Genomic DNA, 22,457 nt, shown 5'->3' on the forward strand with positions numbered 1-22,457 from the left:
TTTACGTCATTGACTAGAAAACTCGCGAAAGCCGACCAGCGCCTTCAGCTGGAGTGGAGTGTGCTCTACTCTTATCATTTCAGTCACTAACAAAAAAGGGTTATTGGTGGGTTTCAAGTAACACATGTGTTTATGAGAAGAAAAATATTTTATGGTCGGAATTTGTCAGAAATAATTCATTTCAAGAACATTTGATCGGAGGGATATTTCGACGACCTGGCAACCTTGTCTAGTCATCGGCGACCAGTTTGTTTTCCAACATGGCTACAGCATCTAGTTCAGAGTGGAGAGCTATCTGCGATAAATTCACATCTGCTCAACATCTTTCGGATGTAGAATCTCGAAAAGACCCCGAGAATGATCCCTTTCGTTCAAAGTATAACGCAAGGGAATTACTGAAGGAAATACACTGCTCCTTAAAAAACTTCTATATCGAACATGACAACGAGAGTAACGCCAATGAAGCCGACCACCTCCCCACAGAACAACCTATTGACGGAGCAAAGGACGATGCTTTTGGGCGAGGCCACTGTGGTGATTCCCCTGTTGGGATTCAAGCAGCTCAACTCGGGGCAATAGAGTTTTATTTGGGGGTAAACCATGTAGAAACAGAGGAGTTGTCTGCCGGAGAGGAACATCTGATGAACTGCATGAAATTGCTGGAGAAGTGCAATATGTCACCAGACAACGTGTCGCTGTTCGTCCAAGTCAGGGTAATGCCTTTCTGCAGTAACCCTACTGTACTGTAGTTATGTTGTTTCCCGAAACCCCCAATAAGGGGGTGCAAGAACACTGATGTAAAACCAGATATTTGTTTTGTAACTGTTTTATTCCTTACAGAATCAACTGGGAATTTTGTGGGCTGGCCGAGATGAAATCGAGAAAGCCCAAGGGTATCTAGAGACGGCTGAAGCCATGTACAAACGTTTCATGAAAGAGGTTAGAGTGCACACCGTTGACAGTCATGACAAATGTAATGGATTAATTATGTACAACCCCTTTTGACAGTTGTCTAATGTGTTAAAGCATTGGTTTAATCGTGTTTTTTATTATGATATAGGATGGATTGCCTCCAACAGACATTACTGAGTACTTTGCAGCAGAGGAGGAGAAGTTGTCACAGCAAGAAAGAACCAAACGGTACTCTATCATGATCACAGCCGAAAAGCTACTTTCTCAAAAGGAGCATACACTCTTAAACTGTGCTTCAGTTGTACATAATGTATGTTTATACACCAGTGATTGGTAAGAAGTGAGCACTTTCTATGGATAAATAATTGGACATGCCTCTTTATTAATTACTAACCCACTTAAAACATAACAAACATCTAGGCTATTTATTGACCTATCTGTCAGTGTGGGGATCACATCAAGTAGCTAATGTATGAGGTTTTGATGATGCCATTGTTGTGGTCTCTTGAAACAGGTTTGAGATGGTTTACACACACACTCTGTACTACCTGGCCCAGGTATATAAGAACCTTGAGCAGTTTGATAAGGCAGGCTCCTACTGCCACTGCACTCTGCAGAGACAGTTGCAGTACAACCAGTTCTCTCCTCTGGAGTGGGCCATCAATGCTGCCACCCTGTCACAGTACTACATCACCAAGGTAAACACACTCACCCAGCACTGAAACATAACCAGGATAGAGTTTTGTGTGTTACTGTATTTTGACATGTGTGTGTGCGCATGACCAGAATCACTACATGGAGGGCAGACATTGCCTGGCAGCAGCCAGTGTCATTGCAGGTTTGGCTGGAGAAGTCCCTTCGGAGGCTGCTGCTTTGGAAAGTAGGTTTTTAATGTGCTGCTCATAGATGCATTTTTCCATACATTACTGTCCATCAAAACGTCCTGACTACTTACCTGGTCTTGCCTGCTCCCCATTGTGTCCAGGTGAAGCAGAGAGTGAGCGACGAGAGCAGCTGAGACAAAAGAGGGCTGAGATTGCTAGGTGTTGGATCAAATACTGCCTTAACTTGCTACAAGATGCCAAAAAGCCTTTAGAGGTAACATACATTGATACATCGTTTCTGGCGATTCGTACTCTGGGATGACATGGCCATTGACTGTATGTACCATTAAAATATCCCTGTGTGTGTTTGACTCTATCTGGATCGTTCATCTTCAGGACAACATCGGCGAGCTGGATGTGGATCATCAGGAGGAGTTGAGGAGGGCCAGGCAGGGAGAAGAGGAGGAGAAGGAGAGGGGGAGGAAGAGTGCCATCCTCTTTGACTCCAGTGACACCTTCGACTCCATCTGCGGCCTGGAAGAAAAGGTCAGCTGCACCTTTCCGCTGGACTTCCAGGAGGCCCGAGCGGTCTTCCTGGTTGGCCAGAGCTACGTGAACGAGGCCAAGGACTACTTTGAGATGGATGGACACGTGACGGACCACATCGAGATCCTGCAGGACCACAGCGCCCTGTTCAAGGCCCTTGCTTTCTTTGAGGAGGACCTCGAGCGGCGCTGTAAGATGCACAAGCGTCGCGTGGACCTGCTGGAGCCCATCTGCAAGGAGTTGAATGCCCAGTATTACCTGCTCATCTGCCGCCAGCTGCAGTTTGAGCTGGCTGAGACCCACTATGAAATGATGGACCTGAAGCTGGCCGTGGCCAACCGCCAGGACCAGCTGGATGCTCACACCGTCAAAAAGTTTAACCATCTCTGTTCCTCTTCTATCAGGTAAGAAGGACCTTTTATGAAGTAAAATTGTCTCCCCTTTCACCATGATGATGTTAAAACAACAGCAGCCAACTGGCCAGATGCATGTTTGTGTGTACCTAAATCCTCCATCTTGTTGGTGACTTGTTACAATTGTGACCATATGACCCCAGGTACTACCAGATGTTCCTGGACTCCCTCCGTAGCCCTGAGGGAAAGGTTCCTGATCGCCTGGAAGATGATGTCCTGCGGCCAGCTCTGGTTGCCAGGTTCAGGGTGGCACGCCTTAATAGCCGTTTGATAAGTGCGAGCCCTTCCGGCCAGCTGGAGAACCTGAATGTCTCTCTGGAGGGCTACCAGTCGGTGGTGCAGTACTGTAAGGACCACCCCGAGGCATGTGCTGCTGTGGAGACAGAGCTGGAGCTCAGTCAAGAGATGGTCAACCTGCTACCGCTCAAAATCAATAGGATTAAAGCCAAGACGGCAACTAACTAACTGACTGACTGAATGGTTTATTTGCTGAGAAACATGTATTCCCCTGATTGAAATGCTCCTTGAAATGTTTCCTCCCTCAATCCCATCCTTGTGGGAAGCCCTGATTTAATGGGATTCCATTGTTCCAAGGTAAAGTTGCGTACTGTCAGGAGTTACTGAGGAGGAAGGTGAAGGAGGTTGGAAGCATTTTTAAAACATTTAGGCAGGATTTTAGAGCCTAATGTCTGTTCACAGCTTGCTTCAAACCCCTGTTATGTCTGAAGACTCATGAAGTGTACTCAGCAGAACTAAACACCAAGTCTTTTGGATGTTTCTTGATATATATTGTATATATGCAAATCTTTGCTTTGATATTTGCGTTTAACTTTGGACCAATGCAATGTAAAAACTAAGACTAACCACTAATATGCATGGCAATTTCATTAGTTCACATTTATTTATTTTCTGATTGTTTAGTCTGCACTGTCATGTGTAGATATGTAATAATTCTAAATGTTGTGAAAAATGCTACATGACACTGGTATTTGGCACTGTGTTTGTTTGACTTCTATCAAGTGATGAACTCAAGTAAAGATTACATTTAAAGATTCCTCTGTGCACTCTAATCAAGTTGTTGTGTCAGTGGTGAGATCCATGTAAGTGCGTAAAGTGGACTGAAGAGGTCACTGTTGGCATCAGGGAAGTGACTGCCATGATGAACCTTTACTGGGTTTGATATAATGGGAGGTTGTTTTCTAGAACCAAAGTAGGAATTTAGCATGATTACTCAAGAATAAGGTGTTGGACTGAAAGCTGCTGGAAATGGGGGAATGTCTAGATTTGATCAATCATTTACATTACATTTACATTTATGCATTTAGCAGACTCTTTTATCCAAAGCGACTTCCAAGAGAGAGCTTTACAAAAGAGCATTGGTCACTGATCATAACAACGAGGTAGCCCCAAACATTGCAAGCAGCAAAAACATGAAGCATACATTGTGAAAAACCAAATAAATGCCAAAGGAAAGAACCATAAGAGCATGCCATGCAGTTAAACAAGTCTCAGTTCCGAGATGGCCAGGTGCTGACTTGTCTTACGTAGATGTGGTCCATGTTATCATGAAAGATGAGTTTGAGAGTTTATGTTACAATTAAACAACATGAAACATGAAAAAGTGCAAGTACAATTAAACAGCTTGAAACCCAAAAAGTGCTTAGTTAATAGTTGTTGCTAAATTCAATAAATTTGAGGGGATGGAGCTTCAGCTCCTTCCGGCGACATGCCCCCCCCACCCCCCCCCAGTCTCAGAGAAGACTGCTGATTTTCTCACAATTTCAAATCCAAATTTAACATACTTGTCTGTGGGTTTTTTTTTTCATTCAAATTTCGATGGGTAGTTAACAACAGTCTCCTGTGGTGTGATGAACTTGAAAATAATTTTCAGTTCTGCTTTACAGCCACTTTAAACCTCTTTAGGATTGAAAACAATCAATCCTGAGGAGGTCTAAGAAAGTGTTGTAGATGTTTTTTCGTGCTCAGAGGTCCACACCACAACCCAGTTCTAAATGAGAGGAAAGTGAGTAAGTTCAGCACACTTTCGTCATAGGGAATTCTCAGTTCCAAGAAGGCCATGTGCTGACTTGTCTTACGTAGATGTGGTCCATGTTATCATGAAAGATGAGTTTATGAGCCAAGATTGAACACGTTTACACAATGACTGCATCATGTCATCAATTCTTAAGAAAATGGTCCTGACAGGACAGATATACACCTTAACGCAGCCATAAATAATATAGTATAGCGTCTGATAAATGACTAAATGTAAATATGGGCCTTTGCCAACCCACATCTGAAGATGGAAAGCCAGTCAGAAAGGCAAGCCTGTTCTTATCAACCACAAACACATCAATGAAACTAAAAACAAATTAATTTTTACTCAACCCGAGTTAAATAGTATTTCAACAGCACATTTCCCATGTCCTAATCATGAGTGTGATACAAGTTTTAACAGGCAGTATCTCACTTCCTCTTTAGATGTTGGTGAGATAGACGATATGTGAAAGTATCATCTGAAGTATGTTTACTGTTTAGGCCACAGCCTTTATGTTTGTGTTTTTGAAAATACATGATTCAAGTTTGAAAGGTTGTTTAAAAATGTGGTTAGTTTGATGCTTTGATGTACTGCCTCATTTGTGAGTGACAACTGATCTTAATTTAGACTTGACGTGGGAGAGAATAAAACAATCATCCAACCGTTTGTAACAGAGGTAGGGCCAGTTGCACACCAAACAGATAGAACAAAAGAAAGTTAATGACAGACCTCTACTGTTTCAGATCAGATAAGTGTGATTTGATATCAGTCTTGACCATGCAATGAGGTTCTGGTCAAACGCTCCGCCCATATACTTTAGATCTATTATGTGGTTCTCACCACAGAACAACGTAGTCTGTGTGTACGCTGGGCCAACTCTGCTGTTCAGAATCCCTCACACTCACACAGCAACCCAGTTCTCCTCCCCATCTTTCTCCCTCTCCTAGCCTATATAACATCCTTGCTTTCCCCTGACTTATGTCCTTATTCCCTCCTCTGTTGAGCTTAAAAGGATCTTGGATGGGTGTAGGATCCTTCTATGCTCCTAAACCCATAATAGAGGAGCAGAACAATGGACATATCAAGGGAGACACTCCTGACTGTGACTTGAACTTAACTCTAATGTGACAGTGGTTAGTGAAGAAACCTCAGGCTGACAATTACAGTTCAGCCTGTCACCTCTAAAGTCCCATAAAACTATATTTACTTCTCTTGTCAAAATGTATGAGTATAGACACGGACACGTGTGAATATTCTTTCGGCATTTTGTTGTAGTCCAAGGATAAGGCTTTGTCTAACTTTTGACCCCTTTCATGATGTACAGCATACCAATATGCACACATTGCATAGTTACAGACTTTTGACCTCACATACATAAGTCTGACAGACTGTCTTTAAAACAGTACATTTACTAAGTCACAAATCTTCACATCAAACACTTTGTTTCCTCATCAAATTGAATGTGGTAAGGAACTGCGCTTCAGGCTGTTATCACACTCTCACTCTCTGGTACCTCGGACAGACAGTCAGTCACTGTGTGACTGTGAGTGACCTTGTTTCCAGCAACAGTTCATGGTAAAAAAAAAAGTGCAGATGAGTAAGTTTTCTCAGCCACATGGTTTAACAAGAGTACACTTTTAGATAGGTATACATTTTCTTTTATGTATTATCTCAATGTCGAGTGAATTCAGCTTCTATCCAAAGAAACAACAAGAGAGAAATGTGAATCAGAATTGAAGTAACTAGTTGCTCTAGTGGGTACTCAGAAGTGTTAAGCATGTGTGTGTGTGTTTTCCGTGTCTGTGAGTGGGGGGGGGGTGGAGTGGAGATAGTGTAGAAATGTGTCATTTCCTGTTGGCACAAACGATAACAGACAATTACGACCGCTTCCTGTTTCATTTGACAATTCTGCATCAGTTGGAAATAAAAAAACATTAAACTTGTGCTACTGTAAACAGAAGCTCCACGCATCAACAACAGTTTGAACTTCTGTCAAAACAATAATTATTACCGTCGAGAATAATTAACTCTAGGTTGTTTCCCATCATCCAATCTGAGATTATAGTTTGGGAAGACTTGGATTGGTGCCTTACCCCAATTTTTCTTGATGTGGGAGCTGTACAGCAGATTTGACAGTCTCATCTAGACTTGTCCAGTCTGTACACCACCTCTCATCCAAATATTTGGCAAGTTCTTGTCAGACGGCTGTATAACATTTTGCTTAGTTGGTTACATGGTGGCCCGGCATGTTCCCTTTTCTAATGTTGTCCAATCTGTTAGATCTGAATAATTAGCATTTATTCTACAGATTATACTAAACTTCACTCTTTCCATGTACTTTAACAGTTCACTTTAATTTTCTTGTGTTTTCCTTGACATTGGTTATGTTGTTTTGCGTTCTGGTTTAGCTGTTTGTATACGCCTGCTCAAGCTCCTGACCACACACCTCAAAATACCAGTATGCAAGAATCACCAAGGCAATAACATCCCCATTATGCCCATTTTTCATTTCAACATAATGGTTAAATATTTCAAATGTGATTGAGTCAAGGTTACATTACATGTTAGACTCACACAACATTCCTCTCCATGTCCAGGTCTCTAACAAGGTATATGCTGGTCACATGAAGAGTTCATGTGACAGATAGACAATACTATGGAGGCTATGTACGCCACATGTGTATATGAAACCACGGTCATAGGGTCATTAAAAGATACATCAAAAAAAGAATAAAGACTTTGTAAGTCTACTGACAGTAAGATGGTTTTCAACCATCCATATTTGTTACAAATGTTTTTTTTTCTCAATAGTGTCTCTTCGGTGTGAAAAGCACAAAAGAGCTATGCCAGATATGGTAGTGTAAAGTCTCCAGTGCGGATGTTAAACTTCTTGCCGAAGACGTCTTATTTCAGGAAACAATGACGCATAAATGGGCAGGGTTTTAAAGTATTTCGCCATTAAGTTGATATATAATATCCACACACCACAGGAGCAGTCAATATTTTGAATATATCGTACTATTTTGTTTTCGTCTATCGAAAACAATGACGAGCTTACTGAAAATGAAGATGTTCGTATCACTGATCGTCCTGTACGTTCTTTTGGATAACGGACTTGGTGAGTCAATATACTGCCCACTTTTATGCGCTTTCCGCTTTACAGATTCGTTATTGACAGAGCAACAGAGATAACCCATGAGACAATATATTGGTTAAACTGTGAAGAATATGTTTAAACGTTGATGTTTAAGCCTATAAGTAAAACATAAAGTACTAGTAGCCTATACATCACAAACTAATATCTGCACGCATCTTTCTCGTTCGTCGTCGCTAAGAATACTTATAGCCAAAATCTGTCTAGTAAGACATTAGAAGTAGGCCTAATGAAACCGAAAATTAAATAACAAAACAGAAATGCAACATTGCAACGTTAACATGTTGCAATTGTTTTCTTAGAGGACTTTGAGGTAGTTGTTAACTGGCCACAAAACATCAAGTTAGCCTATAGTGACCTAGGTGTTTTATAATAAAATAACAATTTGACCCATATCCATAGTTCATTTCAATTCATCAAGTTCTGGACAGGATATAACTGTCCACTGTGTCCAGTCGTGATGAACATCAGCAGGCATGTCCTTAACAACCTTATCATACAGGCCACTACGACAGTGATGACCAGGCAGATATCATCATACTCACTTCAACGACCTAACCCAATTTAAAAACAGACAAAATACATGAGCCAATCCCAGCCTAATAAAGATTATCCTTAATTTCAAGACAACTTGTATATTTATGATGTACTTTGACAGAGTGAAAGACTGGTATGTGGTCCTCCAGTAATGTAATGGTTACTCACCTTTTTCTATGCTGTACAGGTGCCCCAGCCTCTGGCCCAGGCAAAGGCAGGTACATGTGGGTAAAGTGTCGTCCCAATGGTCAGAATGCCAACTGCATCAAACAGAGAGGACCATTGCAGGATCTACCAGGACTCCCAGACAGACTTCCAGCATCTGCTGTCAAGGACCTGTATGTATAAACTTCTGTTGACAAGTTTCACTTTTGAATATTGTTGATTCACATTGTTGTGAGTAACAGTACAGTTAGCTACTGTAGCATCACTGTTGATTGTATGTAGCCTACCACTGTTTATACCAGTCAGGATTGTCAGTAGTGACAATAGGATCCTATATCAGTGATGAATGAACATGTGGTGTGTGCCCGATGAACATGCATATTCTCAACCTCCAGGGCATTACACTGTAGGCCTTATGTTCCTCTTGGCCTGCTCTGTGAAGGTATGCAGCCAGGGATTAAAGTACATTATTATTAGCAGTTACTGTAATTTATCAAGCAGAGTTAAGTATTCTGTTGTGTTTTTACACATCATCATTGAGGTGTAAAAGGCCAAAGTCCAATTGATTGCAGTTACAAAAGTTACTGAAAAGTGGACAGAACTTGTTAACCACATTGATGCTAACCCCCTACAATGGTTTTGTTGGTTTTTGTTATGTCAACATCTCTGGATGTTTGCACAAAACCTGAATATCCTCCTGCATTTCTGCACTTGTCTCTGGCCTGTCTTGTCTGTGGGACTGTGCTATGATACAGGCCATTAACCAAATGGTCCCATGACGTGACTTCAGCTGGAGATCTTTCCACCATTATTATCCTATTTTCTACAACATTGTCATGACTCATGCAGAGTTTAGATTATGGATGATCATCTCAGTCTCACTATGGATAATGATCAGTCAGTTTCACAAGTACGGCACTACTACACAGTAGATGCTGGAACAGTATGTTCTAGAAAGTTTCACCACTGAGGAAACTTGTTATCATCACAGCTTCCTCTTCACTGTTTCAAGCGGTTACATTCATGAATTGGAGTGTCAGCTCATGCTTTTTAGCTGTGTTGGATGTTGTTTATCAAGACTAAATCAAACTCAGTCATATAAAGAGATTCCAGACAAATCAGAGTCAAAGAGGATGGATGTAGGAAGGGGGGTTCCTACTCCTTGTAGCCTGCTGCTTGAATTCTTTGCTACAGGGAGAATCACAGGAAGGGCTTGGAGGATGTGGAGGCTAGTGGCTAATAGCTCTGTGCTTCTGTTATTGTTCCAGACTGAATAAGAACCCTGCGCTTGACGAGCAGGAGGCAACCGGCCTCGAATGGAAAGATCAGCAGGAGGAGGATCAGAAGGTGGAGGAGGCAGTGCAGGAGGAACCAGAAGAGAATGTGGAGGAGGAAGTGCAGGAGGAACCAGAAGAGGAGGCAAAGGAGGAGGAACAGGAAGACGTGTATGAGGACGAGTTAGGAGAGGATGTTGATGAGGAAGAATACCAGTATGAGGTAGACCCAGTTCTGGTGGAGCCTGTGGAGGAGCAATCTGGGGAGGGCTCAGCCGCTGGACCTTTCCTCAATGACCAGGGCTCTGGGGAGTTAGACTACTCCAGCTTTGTCTTCCCTGAAAAGGTCATGATAGATCAGGTCATACCTCCAGTTCAGGAGATGAAAGAAGACCTCCTTCTCCTGTAAAGTTATTGCAGAGAACAGCAATGCTTCTGATATGGCTTGTACTGTTTTAAGTGATTCCTTATCTGGCAACATATCTAAACATTATATGAACAAGGGTAAATGCCCGATTTGATACATTTACTGTATATAAAACTGTCCTATAGAAGGGCTGTTCTATGTAGGATAAGCTTAATTTGCACCTCATTTTCTAAAATTCGATAAGAATATCTGTTTTTTTATATCGTCATTTGTATTCATTTGATTAAACCAGTGACCTTTATATACATAAACTCTGCACACATAAACGGATTAGAAGGGATTTTCTTCTTGTTTGTTCTTTGCTTGCTGTATTGAGACAGTTACAGTAATCAATGTAGCACCTTTGCGTCCCCAAAAAGCCTATAAGTAATACCTTATTTAAAAGTTTCAATGTAGATCTCAGTTAAAACATTTTTTAAACCAGGCTTAATTTCTGTCCTGACACCTAGCCTATCATATTATTAGGTGCATGACTGCATAGCTACTACTAAATATCTGTAGTGGTCACAATTAGACATGTTATCACTCTTTTCTTGTCTTATTTCTATCAATGGGATAAAAAAAACAAGTGTATGGAGGATTAAATAAAGAAACATTTTGAACCAAACAACTGTTCAATCAATGTTTTTTACACTTTGAAGGGCTGTAAAAATTGTTACGTAAGAAAGAATAATTATGCAACATCTTCTAAATTAAATACATGTACCCTTTAGGTTAAGTTACATTATGTAAGGTAAACTGTATTTGATAGTAAAAATAAATAATAAAATACTAATTCACAGTTACACTGGTGGAGCCCATGTCACGCCCCTGTCCTTCAAACAGCCTGAGTGCGCCACTCACAGATAGAGAATCAGTAAGATGTTGTGTAGCCTACGTTATAGCAGGTAGGCTGTTATAGGTGATTAAGTGTGATGGCTAATTCAAATTAAACAAACAAACGTAAATACCTTTAAACCATTAGGCTTATGAGCACCTAGGCTACACTCCATGTCCGACCCAATAAACAAACTAAACATTTGTTTAAGGCCCCGCGATTGGTATATATATATATATATATATATATATATATATATATATATATATATATATATATATATATTTAAAAAAGGGCAATCAAACGGCCCCTTACACAATTTTTGTTTAGGATCCCCAAAACCATGTGATCGGCCATAGAGTTAGGGATCGGCCTTGGCTACACACATTAACGAACGCTTTATTTTAGTTGTTAAATTCTTCTAATTTCGCTAAAAATCGCTTACAGTAGGAATGAGGAATGGACCGCCCAAGAGTCTTAGCAAGACTTCTCATTAGAGTCACATGACGACAGGGATTATGGAAGTATGAAGTTGGCAACAATAATGCACCGATTAATGTAAATGTATATCCAAATAAAAGTTAGCAAAACACCGGAGTATTTGCTTCTTTGTCTTCGAATACTTCTCCAGACAAAATAAACCTAGGCTATGCTAAATATACCGAAATACATGACAAATAATATTTAACAAAATATAAACAGTATAAACGTTTCCTTTCTATCATATCAAGTTGGTCAGTGGCCTTTATTGTGAAATGCCCATCCAGTTTGAAGATTGCTGGAGCTCTGACTGAGGGATTCCCAACCCAGAGACTCGGAATAGTATTTTTCATCAAAGCAACACAGGGCTTGGTGAAACGGAGATTGTCTTAACTGTGTCAGTAAACAGCTGAAATGGTGAGTCTGCTAGAAACCTACGTTTGTTTGCTCGAAACATAAACAGAGACACAGCTAGCCTGCAATCTCTAAAACTGTATTAGCTAGCTAGCTAATCCCAGTAGCCTACTGAAAAATAGGCTGGCTAACCGTATGCTACCTAGGCTAACCAAGTTAGCTAGCCTAACTGCAACGGTACGTTAGCTGCGGAGGCCTTGGTTTATTGGACAGCAGCTGCAAGTTAATCATTTGGTTCATTGCCACATCAAGGTTTTAGAGCCAAATAGTATCATAACACATTGCCTCAGAACCAACCATTTACATCGCTAGAAAGCCGTCAATAGATTTAGAGCTAGCCAATTATTTGTCGGCCTCCTTGATTAAGACGGCATACTGTAGCATATCTAGTCAGTTAGCCGACTAGTACTAAGCTAGTTAACTAGCGTTACAGTAGTAGACTGGTTTCCTTAGGACAGTATACTACAGTGGCTACCCATCCGTCTTCAAGTATCCCTGCCTGCGTTGATTGATAGTCAACAACTGAAGGGTCAATTGTCCCTGACAGATGTAGAGCTAGCTGTAATATGCAATTGATATGTAGCTGGCATTATATAGGAAGGTTACTCTTGGCATGCACACGAGAATGTAATCGTGTGCATCTGTCTTTCAGAGTTTCCTTGGTGGATTGTTTGGCCCTGTGTGTGAAATTGATGTCTTATTAAATGATGCTGAGTCTAGAAAGACAGCAGAACTCAAAACAGAAGAGGGGAAGATCGAAAAGAACTATTTATTTTATGATGGAGAGTCCGTGTCCGGGAAGGTAAGCTCCGTTTCAGCTTGTTTGGAATTTCAAGCTGGATGAAACTGAAGACGGTCCACTATCATTGCATGAACAATGCAAGTGCTTTCAACCCAGTGATTATTGTGCTATAAATGTTTTCATACATATACGTTCATTGTTTAAATATATATGAGTTAATTGGATATTGAGTTAAGTTAGGGATTATTCTGTTTACAATGTTATTATTGCTTTTAGTCAAATTTGTGTCTGAATTGCTAATGACTGTCGTTTCTTCAGGTCAATCTGAATGTGAAGCAAACTGGGAAAAGACTTGAACATCAGGGGATCCGCATTGAGTTTGTGGGACAGATAGGTTTGTTCACTGAAGAGCCTTACAGCTGTTCTGAATTCTAAACTCCAAACATAAATTATGTGGAACTGTTGGTTCTAAACCCCAGTGCTCTGTATTGTACAGACTGAAAGGCTTAGAGCATGTGCTAGTCATGTGAGCACTGCTGAAGTAGACCATAGCCAATTCTAGTTAAGAAACAGGTTTTTCTCACGATGATCGTATGGCCATTGATCCAATATTGGTAGAGTCGATCTTGTTTTTGTGTCCTTATTTCATATGAATCAAAATGTTTGAAATACTGGTTCCTTCTCTCATTGAAAGAAGGAACAGTGAAATGGCAAAATCTCCATATCTTAAAAGTCTGTTTGAGACACAGGCATAGGCATATAAAGTTAGGATTATTTCTGTAGTCTGTGTCCAGAAGGTACTATTGCTTCTACTATCAATACTTCCTTACACTGTGCAATACTGTGTTGCAGAGCTGTTCAGTGACAAAAGCAACACCCATGAGTTTGTGAACTTGGTGAAGGAGCTGGCACTGCCTGGGGAACTGACCCAGAACAGAAGCTACGACTTTGAGTTCATGCAGGTGGAGAAGCCTTATGAATCCTACGTAGGAGCCAATGTGAGACTGAGGTAGGCTTACAACCCCTTCTCTCCAACACCCACTTCTTGATTGTACTTCTATGTCTTTAGCCACCCTAATGATTCTTTCTGTGGGTTTCTGCATGTTTTCCTCCAGATATTTCCTGAAGGTGACGATAGTGAGGCGCCTCTCTGACCTGATCAAGGAGTATGACCTGATTGTCCACCAGCTGGCTACTTACCCTGATGTAAACAACTCCATCAAAATGGAGGTTGGCATTGAGGACTGCTTACACATAGAGTTTGAATACAACAAGTCAAAGTAAGTTTTCATATTCCATCACAGGCATGGGATTCATAAAATTATTATGTCATTTTTGGGCTCTATTTAGAACCCGTCAGAGAGAAAATGGATCTAGACTGGGCCTCTGTCATTGAGTGAATGCTTCTGTTTGTGTGCTCAGGTACCATTTGAAGGATGTGATTGTAGGAAAAATCTACTTCCTCCTGGTCAGGATCAAGATCCAACACATGGAGCTACAGCTAATCAAGAAGGAGATTACTGGAATAGGTGAGATCATCAGAGATGACAGAGGATATGTTAGTAATTCATAAATGGACCCACTTAGAATAATAACTAACAAAAGGTTGATCATATTTCATGCCCACAGGGCCCAGCACAACCACGGAAACAGAGACGGTTGCCAAGTATGAGATTATGGACGGAGCCCCAGTAAAAGGTAAAATGGCACAAGTCGATAGCAGCTGGGACCCTATTGAATATCCAATATATTAAATGACACTTAATGCATCACATTTTCATCTCGAACTTTCATCTCCTTTGGTCCTGTTTGTGTTCTGTTGAGGTTAAGAGAGACTAGAGTAGTGGTCTCAATGCCTGTTGATGTTTTCGATTTACCCCCAAACCCTAATGCTTGTGTTTCTTCAGGAGAGTCAATTCCCATCCGTCTCTTCCTGGCTGGTTATGACCTTACAGCCACAATGAGAGATGTCAACAAGAAGTTTTCTGTTCGCTACTTCCTCAACCTGGTGCTGGTTGATGAGGAGGACAGGAGATACTTCAAACAGCAGGTATACACACAGAGGTCCAGCATGTACACTGACTAACCCCAACACTGAAACATCATGTAGCCCTATGTTCTGATTGCGGTACTTTCATATGGTCATGCCAAAAATCCACAGTCTGTAGCAGAGAAATATACCACGAGTCGACATCAATCACCATAATCGAAATGTCAACATGCAAGGTCAACTTGTTAATGATCAAACCTCTCTCTGTCTCTTCAGGAGGTTGTCTTGTGGAGGAAGGCCCCTGAAAAAATGAAGAAACGCAACTTCCACCAACGCTACGAGTCCCCTGAGCCCAGACCCACTGTCCCCGCAGAGCAGCCCGAGATGTAAGCATCCCCAGGGTCACCGGGCAGGAACACAGACACTGAGAACCATGCTGAACCATGCTGATTCTGCTGAACGCTAAGCCAGAAGAGACGGGGGAACAACTCTACACGCCAGGATAGATAAAAGGCCCGCTGTATGTTTTCCCTACCTTCCACAATTCCACAGGTGTCGGTGTTGCTACCTGCCACACCTGAATGGATTACGGGTCCTCTGATGGCCATTGCTATCTCACTTATAGCAGAATGGATGGACTCCTCTCTTCCTCTTACACAGCCGTTGGACAAGAGATTGCATTTATTTTATATTATAGCACTAATTTTTGGCCCTACTCTTCCTGTAATTGATGCACTTGTTTCAGCCAAGCACTGGGAGAATAGTCATACACTAGTAGATTTTAAGGATGTTTCCCAGTGTGTGTGAACAGGTTCACCAGAATGTGATGAGTTGATATTAGATCAAGTACATCCTTTGTTGGCTGTAGGATCCGTCTCTAAGGTCAAGCTGTAAGAAAATAGGCATTCTTTGAGCTTCAGAGGTGCCATATTTATAATCCACTGAAATATGTAAAAGATTTATATATCTTAAGTTATTTAGTATTGAAGCTGTAGTTTCACTCATTTCACTTTTCTTATCATGCAGCAATGTGACAATGTATTTGTTATGTTTGTTTTCATTTTCAAAGATAAATATACTGTATAATAAATAATTGCTTTTACATTATGCATTGGCTGGAGGCACTATGAATGATCTTGAATAAAATGGTGGAACAGTTTTTATTATTTTATTTAATTATCAAATAATTAGTTCATGTACTATCACTACCTGTAAGTCATGATGCCCTAAGATTGTGCTGCACCATGTAATTCATGTTACAAGGACAATTCCCAAACCTGTCACAATGATTTTTCTCTTTAGTTATTTCTGAACTATACAGGCATTGTTGTTTGTTTGCTTTCAGTTAAGTGCCTGTTAATTATGAAACCTTTTGCCAAATGCTTCCACCCCAACTACATGTTCACCAACTTTATACTGTACTATCATTGATTTATGGGTGTGAAAAAAAACCCATTTATATCTACCCTGCTTCAGTATCCATTACCAATAAACGATGCAAATTGTTACTGCGTTGGAGTGGTGTTAAAATTTACTGTCTGATGTAGTTGTAGTTGCAATGAACGGCCATGGTGCTTTTGTAAAACATTTTTCATAGGCATGGTTGTCGAAATTGTATGAAACCTGTCTAGTTACTGGCATTTTAGGCCGAGGTGAAGACACGTCTGTCCAAAGCGGTATGAAGAAGAGCGACCAGTGCAAATTACTTTCCTGTCTGATGCCAATTACGCACTTTGACCCTTGGGGTCCTTTCCCAGAGTTAGTTAAATATGCCTATAGATATGCCAGTCTATACAATTACATTTTCTTTCTACGTATAAAATGTAACGCTATGTTATGGTAAACAATTGACTTTGTCTCCCAATAAAAAACGTATAATGTTTAACTAAATAAAGCAAGTTCGCTTTTATTTCAGATTTTGTGCACAAAAATTATCAGGCAAAGTTTAGACTTCTATCTATACCTGGGTCCTCCTGCACGTTGTGTTGCAGCTAGGAGCGAAAGGATGTTGACCGTCCTCTGAGAGTGTTTGTAACAGACTGTAATGAACAATAATATAACATGAGTCAAAATTAAGTGTCAGTTCGCACTCCCCGAATGAAGAAATAATAACGAAACTGTCCATCATGTCAGTCAACAGATGCGTGTTTATTTTCTCACGGGTGCCGCACAGAATTCGTGCGATATCTGTGCCTAACAGAAATGTACTTGACAGTCGTGCTAGGCATGTTGCTTCTATATCGTTATTAAAACATCCTTCGACGGGCCATCTGTCCCCAAGAAGACACGTTTCTTCCAACAGCTCTTCACGACCACCGGACACCTCGCTTTTTGTCCCACTGAGTGTCAAAAGCGACCTTACCGCGGATGCTAGTGTAGGAGCGGAGCTTACGCAGCCTCTGGATAAAAGTATGTAATTAGAGTTGTGATCTAATAACGAATAACTGAGAGCATTGTTGAGCTATATGTAAATATGAACCTATTAGCCAGCACACCACAAGCTAGTAGTCAATAGGAAATGAGGGATGTGGCCGATGAGTTAGCCACAGAGTTGCTGGTTTTGTCAGTTGTTAATATTATGTATCTGGACAGGTGAACTTCTAAAAGTGTTGAATAAATTCTACAAGAGGCCAGAGATCCAAAAATTAGCAGCAGACCATGGTCTCGATGGTAAGAAAACTAATCATTGGCTAACATTGCAACCCAGCCATCCTGTATTGGTTGAAGCCTTCCTCAAATCTGTCTGCCATTCTGTTTATCTTCAGCACGTCTCTTTCATCAAGCCTTCATCAGTTTTAGGAAGCATGTTTTGGAGATGTCTGCCATCTCTGCTGATCTTCACATCATTCTCAATGACATCTGCTGTGGAGCAGGTAAGAGAAGGAACTACTTCAGAATCGGATCAGATATGGCTCCGCCCTTTTATCAGTTCACTGACCTTGTATCCATGTTTGTGTGGTGTTTTTGTTCCCCAGGGCACATTGATGACATCTATCCTTACTTCATGAGACACGCCAAGCAGATATTTCCTATGTTGGACTGCATGGACGATCTTCGCAAAATTAGTGATCTGCGTGTTCCCCCCAACTGGTATATTTGCTGCACAATCTTATCATTCTCAACATGTCATGAGGGTTTAATCTACCTGTTGGAAAGCCCCCTCAAGCTGGTCCGTCCGCAAATAAGTAAAGTTATGGTTGCTGGACAGGCTGTGATGTGTGATGGTCTTTGATTTGTGTTGATGCTTGACAGGTACCCAGAGGCTAGGGCCATTCAAAGAAAGATCATATTTCATGCCGGGCCCACAAACAGTGGGAAGACCTACCATGCCATCCAGAGGTACCTGGCAGCCAAGTCCGGTGTCTACTGTGGACCGCTGAAGCTGCTGGCCCATGAAATCTTTGAGAAGAGCAACAACTCAGTGCGTATTTTTGTTCTCTATCTAAAGTATGCCGGGACAAGTTTTCTCAAAGTAGGAACGCTTATCTACATTTAGATTTAGTCATTTAGCAGACGCTCTAGTCCAGAGCGACTTACAGTAAGTACAGGGACATTCCCCCCCAAGGCAAGTAGGGTGAAGTCCCTTGACACAACGTCATTTTGTCACCTTCTGATTACTAGCCCGATTCCCTCACCACTCAGCCATCTGACTCCCTATTATTCCTATTATCTAACTGTCTAGTAGTAGTTATTAGAATCTAAAAGGCAACTGTAACAATGTGATATTTGTGTCATGATGTCAGGAAGTGGCTTGTGACTTGGTGACGGGAGAAGAAAGGACGTTTGTGGATCCAGAGGGGAGGCAAGCTTGTCATGTGGCCTGTACCATCGAGATGTGCAGCGTCAACACACCTTGTAAGTTGTTATCCTAAAATGTATAATGTATGAGGGTAACTCATACACACCTGTAGACATTACAGTACTACTGTATTACCTCAGCAGCTGTAATCACAACAACATGAGTAATAAACAGTTACGCATATTTGTACCAGATAATACATTGCATGGCAATTATTGTGTGTGTGTGTGTTTTTGACATGCAGACGAGGTTGCAGTGATAGATGAGATCCAGATGATCAGAGACTCGTCAAGGGGCTGGGCCTGGACCAGGGCACTACTAGGTCAGTAACCACAGCAGCTATACTGTATAACCTCAGAGTATATGCTGGTGGTAGGTGCTATTCTGCAATCGTATTAGCTTCACAGTTCGCAGTTACTACACTGATCAAACCAGAACTGCTGACTAGAAGAAATTACCCAGACAAGAGTCATCAGTAAGAATGCTCCAGTGATGAGGAAGTCTGGTCTATGAAGCTTCTCCTAGCCAGCAGTGTTGGTTTTAGTCTGTGTGTAGAGTGGCTGAATATAGCCCTACTCAGACTTGGTGGCAGTTTCTAGTCCTTTCTTTCTGTGCGTGTAGGACTGTGTGCAGAGGAGATCCATGTTTGTGGCGAGCCTGCTGCTATTAACTTTGTCACCGAGCTCATGTACACTACAGGAGAGGAGGTAGAGGTGAGTCTGGGTAGTCATAGAGTAGGTACACCCTCAATCTTTCTGGAAATCTGACGGGTATTAAAAGTGACTGGAGAGCAGCTTTCATTCAGGGCTTTAATGTGTCACGCTAGGTGCGTAACTACCAGCGCCTGACACCTTTCTCCATCATGGACCATGCTGTGGAGTCTCTGGACAACCTCCACCCTGGAGACTGCATCGTGTGCTTCAGTAAAAACGACATCTATTCCATCAGTCGCCAGATTGAGATCCGTGGACTGGAGTGTGCGGTCATCTACGGCAGTCTGCCCCCTGGTAAGACCCCTCACCCTGAATGGTATAGATGCAAGCATGTTGGCAGTAAGCCTAGTATCTCTCTAGAACTGTGGTCTCTCTCTGGTTTCTCAAGGCACCAAGCTTTCTCAGGCAAAGAAGTTCAATGACCCCGACGATCCCTGCAAGATTCTGGTGGCCACAGACGCCATTGGCATGGGCCTGAACCTGTGAGTGGAGCCGAAACCGTTTCCTCCTTCATTTGTCTCGTAAACGGACTCTATATCTTTATTAGTTTGCACTATTTCCTTTAGAATCTCATATCCTGTGCCCTGTCATGACGATGTCAGCCCTATTTCCAGTGTCTTACCTTATGCTGTGTCATGTGCCCCTTGTCAGGAGCATCAAGCGCATCATCTTCAACTCTCTGGTGAAGCCCAACGTTAACGAGAAGGGGGAGAAGCAGATGGAAACCATCTCCACCTCCCAGGCCCTGCAAATTGCAGGCAGGGCTGGCCGCTTCAGCTCAATCTTCAAAGAGGGACAGGTCACCACCATGTATCGAGACGACCTTGTTGTCCTCAAGGATCTCCTCAGTCACAGTGTTGAGCCCATCAAGGTCAGGACTGGATCCAGATTCTTCCTTTCTATTCGGTTCTAGAAGTGGCCTTGATTTAGCTTTCCTCATGGCGAGGAACCAGAAGCTAACGTTTCAAAAAATGTTTTGCTTAACATGCAGGAAAGTGTATCAAATGCACTTATTAAAAAAAACATTAATATTTGTGGTGTGTTCTATTAATGTCCTTAGTAGTGTTATGGCTTATGGCTTCGTCCTGTATTATTTTTCGGTCACAGACAGCAGGTCTCCATCCTACAGCTGAGCAGATTGAGATGTTTGCCTACCACCTACCAGAAGCCACTCTCTCCAACCTCATAGTGAGTATGCATCCTCACAGTTCTTGAGCTGCCACGTAAGAACTCTCACAATTTTCCCCATAACTTCTCATTTTTGAATGGTTTCAAATGTAGTTCAAATCTACTGTCTGGATCTCCTCAGGATATCTTTGTGAGTCTCTCTCAAGTGGACGGCCTCTACTTCGTCTGCAACATTGACGACTTCAAGTTCCTGGCCGACATGATTCAGCACATCCCTCTGAACCTGCGCTCGCGCTATGTCTTCTGCACAGCACCCATCAACAAGAAACAGCCCTTCGTCTGCACCTCCTTCCTCAAGGTAGGGCTTCGGTCAGACAAACTGACAGAGAGGCAGGTTGGTATGTAGACTGACCCACAGGTAGGTAGCAGGTTAAGCAGTCACGGGAAGTGCTCTCCACCTCATAATATGTCAAACTATTTCACAGACAGCCTTTAACTGGTGACATGACTTGAAACCTGCCTAAGTACTATCTTATGATTAATGTCCTGATAATACATAATCACCAGCTTTTTAGCTTTTTATGGTACAGTTTATGATAATCTGGGATTGGTATGACTGTTAATTGCACAGTAACTATATTGATACAATTTGTCACATGTCATGGGGACTTTGATTCTACTTTTCTAAGTATTGATAACAGTTATTATAGTCTGTATATGCTATTACAATGATAAGGACTAGGGTGTGTTTGTCTAGGTTTTTTGGTCTGGGCTGTGAGGTCTTTGTGATAGGATGTCCTTTGTTTCCAGTTCGCCAGACAGTTCAGTCGAGATGAGCCCCTGACCTTTGAGTGGGTGTGTCGTCAAATCAACTGGCCGCTGGTCCCACCCAAAAACATCAAAGACCTGGTGCATCTGGAGGCTGTGCATGATGTTCTAGATCTCTACCTCTGGCTAAGGTATGTTGTAGACCTTTTCAGTATTCTAGACCTCAATCTCTAGCTGAGGTGTCAGTTCTGTTCTTGATATCGAAGATAAAAAGGACAGGCCAGAGTTGCTAATTCTCAAATAAAATGTTTACGTTGTCACTTTTCTTTGGTTTTACATAGTCTATAATGCAAGGAGATGTTAGCGATAATTTACTGTTGTTGCGTGCAGCTACCGGTTCATGGACATGTTCCCAGACGCGAACCATGTGAGGGTGATCCAGCAGGAACTGGACAACATCATCCAGCTGGGCGTCCGGAACATCACCCGCCTCATCAGAGCCACCGAGGCTGCAGACCCCTTGGCTGGCCAGCAGCAGAAGCACGCTGTCCCCCTCAGACGGAGCCGCAAGCTTGCAGGGAGCGGAGGCACGGGCAAGGACATCTCGCTGGGGTCTCGCCTGGTCAAGGATGGCTTGCTGACCTCTGACCTCCTGAGACAGCTGCAGAGGGAGTGGTCTAAAGAACACACCTCCGTTGGAGAGATGGCTAACCCAATAACGACAGCCGGGACAGGAAAAGACAAAAAAAACGTGAAGAAGAAGAAGAAATGAGTGTGCGTCTGACAGAAGGATTCAGAGAAGGTTTTAGTTTTATAAATGGAGGATTTTGTCACCTCTTCATCGAACTGAACTAAAAATATAATATCTGAGACAGTACTATGGAGAAAGTTAGTTCCTTTTACATACCTAAAAAAACTACATGGTTACAGAAGACTTTGGTCAATTTCAGCATCAAACACTGGTACACACCAATGTCCTGTACTGTATGTGCTGTAAAATACTGATTGGATACTGCAATGAGTTAATAAACTCAATGTTGTCATATTTGTAGAGTAGACACCTGTAGTGGATCATTTAACAGAAACTGTTGTAAAATAAAAAACAATTTGACTGGGACTCAGGTGATGCAACAAAGTAGGGGAAAGATAAAGTCCCTAAATCGGGATACCATGAATTCCTTTTATTTTTCTCTTTCTCCACCTCTTATCAGACTCCAGTTTCTTCTCTTCTTTCTCGCTCTCTCCCCCTACCTCCCATTGCCCCCACCGATCTCTCTGCATTCCTCTCCTGTGAGGATTAGACCTCCAGACCACTG

General features: G+C 41.9%; 4 protein-coding genes across 4 annotated transcripts; all 4 read left to right on the plus strand.

Moving 5' to 3' along the window:
- Positions 1-25: 25 nt before the first annotated feature.
- On the plus strand, positions 26-3,749 carry kifbp (kinesin family binding protein). Its single transcript, XM_084708772.1, has 8 exons — positions 26-713; positions 841-939; positions 1,061-1,140; positions 1,427-1,610; positions 1,699-1,792; positions 1,898-2,010; positions 2,133-2,686; positions 2,839-3,749. The coding sequence occupies exons 1-8, from the start codon at positions 261-263 to the stop codon at positions 3,158-3,160; spliced, it is 1,899 nt and encodes a 632-aa protein (XP_084564898.1). The 5' UTR covers positions 26-260; the 3' UTR covers positions 3,161-3,749.
- Positions 3,750-7,651: 3,902 nt separating this feature from the next.
- Positions 7,652-11,699, plus strand: srgn (serglycin). The gene is made up of 3 exons (XM_084709751.1): positions 7,652-7,851; positions 8,612-8,762; positions 9,858-11,699. Exons 1-3 carry the CDS (start codon positions 7,779-7,781, stop codon positions 10,270-10,272), a joined length of 639 nt encoding a protein of 212 aa, XP_084565877.1. The 5' UTR covers positions 7,652-7,778; the 3' UTR covers positions 10,273-11,699.
- Positions 11,700-11,855: 156 nt separating this feature from the next.
- Positions 11,856-16,241, plus strand: vps26a (VPS26, retromer complex component A). The gene is made up of 9 exons (XM_084709750.1): positions 11,856-12,004; positions 12,654-12,803; positions 13,062-13,137; positions 13,596-13,752; positions 13,859-14,023; positions 14,166-14,272; positions 14,373-14,441; positions 14,651-14,793; positions 15,010-16,241. Exons 1-9 carry the CDS (start codon positions 12,002-12,004, stop codon positions 15,121-15,123), a joined length of 984 nt encoding a protein of 327 aa, XP_084565876.1. The 5' UTR covers positions 11,856-12,001; the 3' UTR covers positions 15,124-16,241.
- A 488-nt stretch (positions 16,242-16,729) lies between these two features.
- Positions 16,730-22,258, plus strand: supv3l1 (SUV3-like helicase). Its single transcript, XM_084709287.1, has 15 exons — positions 16,730-17,142; positions 17,326-17,403; positions 17,499-17,606; positions 17,709-17,823; positions 17,986-18,154; positions 18,477-18,588; positions 18,777-18,854; positions 19,154-19,245; positions 19,359-19,539; positions 19,634-19,727; positions 19,897-20,116; positions 20,353-20,433; positions 20,555-20,731; positions 21,184-21,332; positions 21,532-22,258. The coding sequence occupies exons 1-15, from the start codon at positions 16,860-16,862 to the stop codon at positions 21,911-21,913; spliced, it is 2,319 nt and encodes a 772-aa protein (XP_084565413.1). The 5' UTR covers positions 16,730-16,859; the 3' UTR covers positions 21,914-22,258.
- Positions 22,259-22,457: the final 199 nt, after the last annotated feature.

The sequence above is a fragment of the Hypomesus nipponensis genome, chromosome 11 (genome assembly GCF_054491055.1).
Source record: "Hypomesus nipponensis isolate SF chromosome 11, ASM5449105v1, whole genome shotgun sequence".
NCBI classification, from domain to species: Eukaryota; Metazoa; Chordata; class Actinopteri; order Osmeriformes; family Osmeridae; genus Hypomesus; species Hypomesus nipponensis.

Coding starts and splice junctions, on each gene's coding strand:
- kifbp (XM_084708772.1), top strand. CDS start 261: ATGGCTACAGCATCTAGTTCAGAGTGGAGAGCTATCTGCGATAAATTC. Junction 1,793..1,897: donor GGAGGCTGCTGCTTTGGAAA/GTAGGTTTTTAA, acceptor CATTGTGTCCAG/GTGAAGCAGAGAGTGAGCGA. Junction 2,011..2,132: donor ATGCCAAAAAGCCTTTAGAG/GTAACATACATT, acceptor GTTCATCTTCAG/GACAACATCGGCGAGCTGGA.
- srgn (XM_084709751.1), top strand. CDS start 7,779: ATGACGAGCTTACTGAAAATGAAGATGTTCGTATCACTGATCGTCCTG. Junction 7,852..8,611: donor TCTTTTGGATAACGGACTTG/GTGAGTCAATAT, acceptor TATGCTGTACAG/GTGCCCCAGCCTCTGGCCCA. Junction 8,763..9,857: donor GCATCTGCTGTCAAGGACCT/GTATGTATAAAC, acceptor TTATTGTTCCAG/ACTGAATAAGAACCCTGCGC.
- vps26a (XM_084709750.1), top strand. Junction 14,273..14,372: donor GAAGGAGATTACTGGAATAG/GTGAGATCATCA, acceptor TCATGCCCACAG/GGCCCAGCACAACCACGGAA. Junction 14,442..14,650: donor GGACGGAGCCCCAGTAAAAG/GTAAAATGGCAC, acceptor GTGTTTCTTCAG/GAGAGTCAATTCCCATCCGT.
- supv3l1 (XM_084709287.1), top strand. CDS start 16,860: ATGTCAGTCAACAGATGCGTGTTTATTTTCTCACGGGTGCCGCACAGA. Junction 17,143..17,325: donor TACGCAGCCTCTGGATAAAA/GTATGTAATTAG, acceptor GTATCTGGACAG/GTGAACTTCTAAAAGTGTTG. Junction 18,589..18,776: donor GTGCAGCGTCAACACACCTT/GTAAGTTGTTAT, acceptor TTTGACATGCAG/ACGAGGTTGCAGTGATAGAT.